The 9,785-nt window shown below is 42.8% G+C and overlaps 1 protein-coding gene across 1 annotated transcript; it reads right to left on the bottom strand.

The window, feature by feature from the left end:
• Positions 1–3,356: 3,356 nt before the first annotated feature.
• LOC119735145 (F-box/WD repeat-containing protein 7-like) lies at positions 3,357–4,859 on the bottom strand. Its single transcript, XM_038208847.1, has one exon. The coding sequence runs from the start codon at positions 4,857–4,859 to the stop codon at positions 3,357–3,359; it is 1,503 nt and encodes a 500-aa protein (XP_038064775.1).
• Between the last annotated feature and the right edge of the window lie 4,926 nt (positions 4,860–9,785).

The raw sequence follows: 9,785 nt of genomic DNA, 5'->3' as shown, positions 1-9,785 counted from the left end.
TGCACTGCATAACGAGCATGTGCCAATACCGCTTTGCTCGGCACAAACGCCTTGACCAAGGCTAAGTGGGTCATTCTTTAAATTTGGGGTCCACTTTTTTTCCCGTCCCTGTTACATCTGACATCTATCATTGTATAATTCTGATGCACTTTTTAATGTAGTCATCCTCCAAGAGTGATTATGAATAGCAAACTGCCTACCCAACAGATATACAATCATTTGAAGTCATTCTTCATGATGCTTGAATTGCAAATTACAAAGTACCAAGGTAACAGAGACGGGAAAAATGTCACACTTTGGACCCCAAATATAAGGAATGACCCGGTACGTCTAGGAAATATGCATTCGATCTTGGGGCTTCAGAGACGATAATAAAACTGTGTGTGTATTCCCGTTGTGTAATGAAAGAACAGACATCGGTCACGTACAGCTGCGATTGTAGCTGATTCCGGTGGCTCGGGAGATTATTTGCTATTTTCGAATGTTGTCAGCAGGCCACGCACATAAAGAAAACAAAAATGTTCTAAACTAGAAATTTCATAAACACATTCGAGTGAAAAACAATGTCACATTATTTTAAAAAAAATACCGCCAGAGTTACAGCGTGGTACGGTCGTTATTTATTTGTAAAAAAATATATATCTCTTAGACTGATCAACAAGTGTTATGGCTAATAGACAGAGCAGCCTATTCTCATACGAGTTAATACATGTATATTGTTTATGACTCATTATTTATGACTACATGTTCCGCTTTATGGCAAAATAAAAAATAAACAAATAAACAACACTCGTCAATAACCATATCTTCCTTATTTACACAAACTTGTTTAAATTTTCCAAGAATTACATCGGGACATTAAAAAATATTTCAAATACCCATCACATCAAACATGTTATATGAAGTAAAGCTCCATGCATAAACTAGGTTGTCGATAAATGAGCAAAATCAACTACGCACATTCGGAAAAACAGATACGGTTTGCCAAAATGAATATACTATTTGTCTAATATTTGTATGTAGTCCATGTCCACGCATAAGATTATTTGCATGTTGGAGAGATATATTACTGCACAGTGAACATCTTTGTTGTTTGAAATCATTCTTAAATATGTACTCGATATTCACAGAATACACATGCTTATAGAGCGCATATGTGAAGACCATGTGCCAAGTGACAGATCCAGTAAGGCCCGCCCACTGCGCACTGGGCAAATTAATACGTGCTCCTCCCCAATGCCACGCTGCATTTTCCTGCCGCGCGCATCATATGCGCGTGCTCGCATGTCGGACTTTTGTGCACGCACGTCGGACATAAATCACGGCTGTGATTGGTCAGAATACATTGGGGCGGTGCTTACTGGATCGGTCCAGTGACGTCATGCCGACAGGCAAACACAGGGCAACCCAAAACAGTTCAGCATTTTTTACATGTTGTGTAGGTGGCCCAAACAACACTTTGAAACCGACACGCAGTGCAGAAGAGAACTGTTCGCTGAAAGCGGACATCACGCGACAAAATTAATAACATGCAGTTTTGTAACTTCACGTGTTCTATAATATTCAGTGGCGTCGCCAGGGGGGGGGGGGGGGCACGTGCCCCCCCCCCCCCCTGGAAAACCTAGTGCCCCCCGAGTGCCCCTCCATCTGAGATTTGGGTTGGTAAAAAAATATATATATATTTTGTTATATTCAACTCCCATCATCTGAGTTGGTTTTTCATAAGGACAAAGAAGCACAGTAATTCGTATTTTCTTCAAATGAGCATCAAATGTGGCACCATTTTGCATCTAGCCCATCCTCCGTATGCGAAAAATTTCCAAAGGGGAGGGGGGCACTCCCTCCCCTTTAGACCGCTCCCCCAGGACGGCGATCCGTATCCACCTAAGTGCCCCCCCCCCCCCCCATCAAATGCTGGTGCCCCCCTGTTCCCCCTCAGACTGAAAAGTCTGGTGACGCCACTGATAATATTCATTCCACAGGCGCAGATTTACCTGATCAATATTGAATTGAGTTTTTCCCTTCATTTTTTTATACAAGAGAGTAGATTCGTTGGTGACTTAATGTCGCATTATTTGCGCAAATGAGGCTACGAAGTGGTCATCAGCAAATCAAAATGAAATGATATACATATATAATTTTGGTCTATAATATTCATTTGCAATTAAAATGATAAAGCCCGTTGGTGTACTAGGGAAAATTTACAAGATCAGATATTCAATAGAGGTATTTTCCTTCCTTGTTTACACGAAAATAAATTCGGATAATCAAAACGAGAAATCTCACAATTTATCCAAAACTGATGTCTCGTTAAAAAAGTGCTGGCCTCCATACTCTTCAATAATCATAACTTCCTTATTTACACAAACCTATATAATTTTTCCAAGAATTACTTCCAGACATTGAAAACTGTTTTCAATACCTATCACACTAAGCATGTTATATGTACTAAAGCTCCATGCATGAACTAGGTTGTCGACAAATGAGCTAACTCAACTACGCACATTTTGAAAAACAGATACGATTTGCCTTAATTATAATGATTTTTTTAATATTCGTGTGTGGTCTATGTCCACGTAAAAGATTAATTGCATGTTACAGAGATTTATTAGTGTTCAGGGAACACATCTATTATTTTAAATCATTCTTTAATTATACTCAATATTTACAGTATAATACATGCTTAGAATGTATAAAGACCATGTGCTCAGCGGCGTCATGCTGATAGGCAACCGCTGCGCAACCCAAACAGATAAGCATCTTTGTTCATGTTGCGTTGGTGGCCCAAGTAATGTCGTGCAGAAGCACATAATCAAAATGAGAACTCTCACAGTTTATCAAAAACTAATGTGATACAAGGATGAACTATAAATAGTCTACTCGACTCTTCATTCTCGGTTCCTCTTTTTTACTACACGATATTGTCGAATTGGGAAACCGGCGATTTCATAAATTGGTTAGGTGTCACTACCTGTGTCCACGACAATATATAATTCTCTGCATGTCAGAGAAATATACTACTGCACAGCGGACACACCTATCATTTATATCATTCTCTAATCGGACCATCTTCAGCCAAAAATGCAGAGATCCAGGAGAGGGAACAACAACTAATTCAACATACTACAAACACTCTGAACAACTGCATTCAAGAATAATGTTTTTTTTTCAAGGAGCAGTAAATTATGGAATTACCTGCCCAAACACATTACTGACTCTGCGACACATAAAACCTTGAGGGGGAATTATTTACAACCACATCGTGACCGAGATTTAGATGCCGACACCTCCCGGTCCACCTCCTAGCAAAGACCCCAATAAGATATTTTCAGGAGGAAACCAAAAGAACTAATGGTTCACCAGTAATGATGGAAAATAAGTCTTCGTTCTTCATCGTCATAGCTGACCATTCTGATATCGTCAATCCAGATCATATTGGTAGCACAAGCATTACATAGTGGTACCAAGCCATTTGGAGTGGCATTGCAGATGACACCTTTCGAAGATCTTAAGCGCCCCTCCACCGGCTGATCAGTCAGATAGAAGGGGTGCTTGCTTCCGTTTCCCGTCACTTCAAAGACTTTACGCCACACTTCCGTTACCAATTTTCCACGCAGATTGTAAGCTTTCACAGGATGCACCGAGAGGTAAATACCGATATGCTGGTACTCCAGTTCGGTTAAAGGCTCCAGTAGTATCAAATTGTTCACGACCTGAGGGTGACAGTACGTATTCGCGAGGGGTATCACCTGTTGGCACTCTCCCGTGTTCTGGCTCCAAATACTAACGCAAGTGTCGTCTTTCGTGCTGAAACCAACGATAACATTATCACCAAGTTTGACGTCTGAGTATTTCCCTGGACATTTCAGTTTATGCAAACACTTTCCGCTCTTTGCATCCCACACGCGAATGTAGTCATCATCGTAGGCAGCCGCTACTATTTTGTCCCGATAGTCCATGTTATAACAAACGTAGTCACCGTCTGTAGGGTCCGCTGTTAGTATGCATTTAAGTTGGCCGTCTTTGACACACCACACGTTAATGTCACGAAACTTCTTGCTGTTTATCCAATCACAACGAGGCACACGTGTAATGACCAGTTCACCATCAAAGAACAGTGAAACGATGCTACGTCCCCAGTTTCCCTCCATCGTTTGTAACGTTTGCCCTGTCCTTGCATTGCAGGCATAGGCCATCCCATCAAAACAAGGCACCACAATTACGCCATCTTTAAACTTGATTTCGCCCGCTGATTTGATGAAAGGAATAACACACTGAAGGTTCTCCTTCCGAATGTCAAAGACCTGGATTGTTTTGCAAAATGTGTATATTGCCAGAAGATCCCCGTCGACAAAAACTGTGTTGGAATCAGGACAGCGGCCTTTTTCCTCATCAAACGGGATTTGCTTGAAATGAAACCGATTTGTAGCCCAGTTCTTATCTAGATGGTCAGCTCGCATGTAGACGCCTTTCCACCTGCAAGTGCTGGTTAAACCCGCTGTGTTGTCATCAGTCACGATCCTATCATTCTGGAAGGTCACGCTGCAGTGACTTGCTTCATTAGCGCCAGTTGCTTGCTGCTCGGAAGGTCCGTAAGAGGCTATCTTGGCCAGGTCTGTGGTGGTGCCATAGTGCTCCCATCCTCTGCTTTGACAAAGAGGGCGCCAGAGTGAATCCTGATTGGTTGCATCGCGTAGCCAACGGCAGCATGATGCCACGTGACACAGGTCAGACGCCCTCAGATGTTGCAAAATCGTTTGCATTATGTCATCGGGGACAGCATAAAGAAGAGATCCACTCGACGCAGCGGTGGTTGATTCACACATGATATCACTTCCAGAAATTCCACAGTCTGCCATATCAACAGATATCTGTCAGTAAATATAACAATAAAAAAGACAATAAAGAACTAGAGTGTGAAGGAACAAACACACAGTGTTGGGATAGAGGTTTATGTCTGTTAAATTAACAGAACAAATGACTTTTTCGCATTGTTAATTGTTGATTGTTGAAGTTGATGTCGAGTGTTGATTGTTGACGTTGATTGTTGATGTTGACTGTTGATTGATGATGATGATTGTCGATTTTGATTTTTGATTGTTGATTAGTTGATGGTGATTGGTGATGTTGATATTGATGTTGATTGTTGCTTGTTGATGTTGATTTTTGATGTTGGTTAATGACTATTTATGTTGATTGTTGATGTTGATTGTTGATTGTTGATGTTGATTGTTAATCTAGACTGTTGATGTTGATTGTTGATCTAGACTGTTGATGTTGATTGTCGATGTTGACTGTTAATTGATTTTTGATGTTGAGTGTTGATGTTGAGTGGTTTGAGTGGTGATGTTGACGTTGATTGTTGATTGTTGATGTTTATGTTGAGGGTTGACGGTTAAAAAAATAGCGCCTGTAGTAATTATAAAGTGGATAATTAAAAATAGTCAGGTAAATATCTGCACGGGTATGCTGCTGTAGTGAAAACTTATCAAGTACAATCATGACAAAAACCCATTAAATAGCTCATATCTCTAAAAGCAAAGCTCGCACACCATTGGCGCAATACAAAATAATGCTCGCCATGCACTCTTTACCCTAATGCGAAATACTTTTGAGTTCATCTGACTTCATCAAAATTTGAAAATGTGCTTCCGTGAAGAAGTTGTCATTTAAACGTGTACACAACATTTGTAAAAACACTTAAAATAAATTGGTCCATCAAACAGCTGTGACATGTGGCTCAATAGTTAACATAAAGCAGTCGTAAAACCAGACAGAGGGGGAACTGGGGGGAAACCCCTTTTGTACGCAATCATCCCCATTTGCTGTACACACGCCATAAGCTATAGTACATGGCATTCAATGAACGTTTCATGGCATAGACGTTGTCAACTTCGAATTTCAAGGGGGCTGCAGGGCATCTTTTATTTACTTATTGTAATGAAACCTGGGGAAATATTAAAAATATTATTAAGGTGCCATTAAAGCACAAATTGAGATTAAATCTCTCAGGGTTGATTTGCCAGGAATTTTTAAAGGGAAAGAGGTATTTGCATTGTAACTTCCGGTCTGATGACGTACTTATTATTTTTTTTTATCACGCACAGGTCTTGTCTGCATTGAGGTCATTATGTATATTAATTTTGAAGCGATTGCCGCAAGTTTCGCCACAGACATCAACAGAAAATTGCGTTTTCGACATTTTCAAGACGTCACTTCATGACGTCACCGATCAACTTTTTAGGAAAGATCAACCCTGCCATAGACTAACATCGTTTAAAGCAAGCTCATATCTTTTTCCACTTTCAAATTATTAGGCACTTCTGGTTTCGACCGGAAGAACGGGTCACGTGAGTTGACGCGCACGAGATAAAATGAAAAACACGTATTTTTATATCGATTCCCGCAAAATTCAAGTTCCGGTCTCTCACGGTTGATTTTATATTGGATTTCAGACATTAAATTTATTATTTTTTGAAGTGACGTCACGTGACCCCATGATGACGTCATCTTCAGTGGGTTTTGCATTCACAATTAAAGTTCATATCACTTTTCATGTCGACAAACTGTTTCCGGAAACGAATGTGTCTTGTAAAATAATATTAACTAGAGGTTGTAGGAACGGCCACGCGGTGTTGGGCCATTATTAACAGCAAAAATTTGCCACACACCAACTTAAAATGCATGTTTAGTGCATGTTTGGCTTTGCCAACATGTCACTAGAGGGCACTGTCGCACTCTATGACGTCACCTGTAAGTACAGCCTAGGCAGAAATTCACAGCGTTGAAAGCAAGTGCACGTTTTTGCCAATTTTAAATTAAAGGGCACTTCCGGTTTCGTCCGAAAGGAAGGGTCCGGTGATTTTGCCCTTAATACCAAAAAATAAAGACCCTGCAATATTGTATCGATTGTCACAAAAAAAACCAAAATGAAATCTGTAACAGTTGATTATATGTTGATTTTCAAAGATTAAATATGGAAGTCTTTATTTGCTTGTAATGTGATACTTGATGACGTCATAGTGACGTAATTAGAAGAAACCTACAGAGCTACATTTACTATGCTATATATAACCACATCTTGATTATATCTCTCACGATTGATTTTATTTTTCATTTTTTAGGTTTAAAGGTTTTTTAGTAACTTCCGGTCCGATGACGAAATTTTTTTTTTTTTCGCGCACAGGACTTGTCTGCATTAAGGTCATCAAATACATTAATTTTGAAGTGATTACTACAAAATTGGCCACACACATATCAACTGAAATTTAATTTTTGACATTTTCAACCTGCTGCTAGAGGGCGCTCTAACATTTCATGACGTCACATGTAATTTTTTTTTTAAGTACAGCCTAGGCAGACACTCACATCGTTGAAAGCAGGCTCGTATCTTCTGACAATTTCAAATAATAAGGCACTTCCGGTTTCGACTGGAAGGAAGGGTCACGTCCCATCCTGCACTTAATACCGAATGCAACATTGTTTTGATTGCCATAAAAAAAACAAAATCAAATCTCTAGTAGTTTAGATTTTACATTGATTTTCAAAGATTAAATCTGAAAATCTTGGATTACTTGTAATATGATACTTCATGACTTAATTGTGACGTCATTAACCAGAAATTTCAAGAGCTATGGTAACTCAGCAGTTTCATGATAAAATCCAAAGTAGATGCATCTGAGCAAAACAAAATGTCTCAAGCTCCCTCCTGTTTTGTTAAACAAAACATAACAGGTCATGAAAGGGATAATCCGAGTAGCAATTCTGTTGACCTACTAAATCATTCTAGAACGTTGTGCTCACCCATGCACTAGCCACTGATAATTTTTAATGATAAGCAATATAGGGCTTGGATTTCCAAAGCTAAATTCACTTTCAAAAAACCCAGCATCTTCAGTCCCACATTTCAGACAAATGCAGCTCCTCATTTTGAATTTGTTTTGTTTGCTTGTGCCAAATACAATCTACTTACATGTCTTATATTCCAGTGTTTTCCTGGTCACAGAGATGATACGTGCTGATGCAAATACTGTACGTGCGCGTCATCAACAGTAGCTTCGTACAGAATACGGCCACTGCATTACGGAGATTTTCAACATGGCGCACGCAGACATGCAGTACTATAATTATGCTGCATGCGCTTGTACACGGCACTGCGAGTTCAGGTGTAATGGTTGCAATGGACTAGGCCTATCCCTGCATGAGTACAATAGCTTTCAGGTTAAAAGTTCAGATCGAAAGAATTTGCTGAATGCACAGTATTGTAACGGCGGTGCCGGGCCGCCGGCAGAGGGCGCCAGCACGGACCCACGGTGCAACCGTAGCGTTGGGACCCCTGCTGCTGGGCCAGGGAGACCCGTTGCCAGACTGCGCCGACTCAGTAGTGTGACTTTTGTATAGCGTCCTTTTTTGTCGGAGTTGTATAAAGAGAGAGCCTCGTGTAAAAGAAAGTGGCAAGAATAAATGGCCGGAGAGCCCCGAAACCCTGAAGAATAGTGTCTGTGGTTTCCTTCGTCTGGCGTGTGAGAACCCAGGATCCGTTCGACGTTACATTGGTGGCAGCCGTGGCATGTCTGACGGAGGAAAAACAGGTAGAATTTGGAGTGTTTTTCGCCATGAATACACCGGGTCGAGTTAGTCTGGCGTCCGACTCGCCACTCGGCGGGTACGCACGCTGGATCAGGGCCTCGCAGAGCGTAAACCAACCTGGTGAGATGGCCAGCAATGCGTTCGTCACGTTGGATGACTCGGAGTTGGACTTTTTCAGTGTTTCGGGGAGCCAGCTAGGCCCACATGCTACATCCCATGGAGAATCGCGCCGCACTGTGCACCACGGCGCAACAGACGCTCTGTTCCACTCGGAACACTGCCGAGTTGCGCCTGTTGATAAAGCGGGGCTGGCCGGGCTTGATCGTCCGGAGACACCCCGCATCAACACACGTGCCAGGGCCCACGATGGGAACAGCCCCGTAACACACACACCATACAACGGACGCATGTTTTTCTCCGGAACAGCTCCGTTTTACAAACACCAATTCACCGGGTGCACGTTCCCCCCGGAACTGCCCCGTAACACACACATTCATACAACGGACGCATCCCTTGTGGAATCGCGCCGCACTGTGCACCACGGCGCAACAGACGCTCTGTTCCACTCGGAACACTGCCGAGTTGCGCCTGTTGATAAAGCGGGGCTGGCCGGGCTTGATCGTCCGGAGACGCCCTGCATCAACACACGTGCCAGGGCCCGCGATGGGAACAGCCCCGTAACACACACATTCATACAACGGACGCATGTTTCAGCCGGAACTGCTCCGTTTCACGGACACCAATACACCGGGCACGGTTTCCCTCCGAAACGGCCCCGTTCCGCGCATGTACAAGCGCCGGATGCGTGTTCCCCGGTAGAGTTGCTCCGCACGGGATTCAATGGAGCGGAGCTGGCGAAGTTGCTCCGCACGGGATTCAATGGAGCGGAGCTGGCGAAGTTGCTCCGCACGGGAATCAATGGAGCGGAGCCGGCGAAGTTGCTCCGCACGGGAATCAATGGAGTGGAGCCGGTAGAGTTGCTCTGCACGGGAATCAATGGAGCGGAGCCGGTAGAGTTGCTCCGCACGGGATTCAATGGAGCGGAGCTGGCGAAGTTGCTCCGCACGGGAATCAATGGAGCGGAGCCGGTGAAGTTGCTCCGCACGGGATTCAATGGAGCGGAGCCGGCGAGGTTGCTCCGCACGGGAGTCTATGGAGCGGAGCCGAGGGAGTTGCGCCGCACGGGAGTAAATGGA

Source organism: Patiria miniata, unplaced genomic scaffold (genome assembly GCF_015706575.1).
Source record: "Patiria miniata isolate m_02_andy unplaced genomic scaffold, ASM1570657v1 HiC_scaffold_29, whole genome shotgun sequence".
NCBI lineage: Eukaryota > Metazoa > Echinodermata > Asteroidea > Valvatida > Asterinidae > Patiria > Patiria miniata.
This window is presented reverse-complemented; position numbering and strand designations above follow the sequence as displayed.

What these genes read in the sequence shown, in the direction of transcription:
- LOC119735145 (XM_038208847.1), bottom strand. Translation starts at nt 4,859, where the DNA reads ATGGCAGACTGTGGAATTTCTGGAAGTGATATCATGTGTGAATCAACC.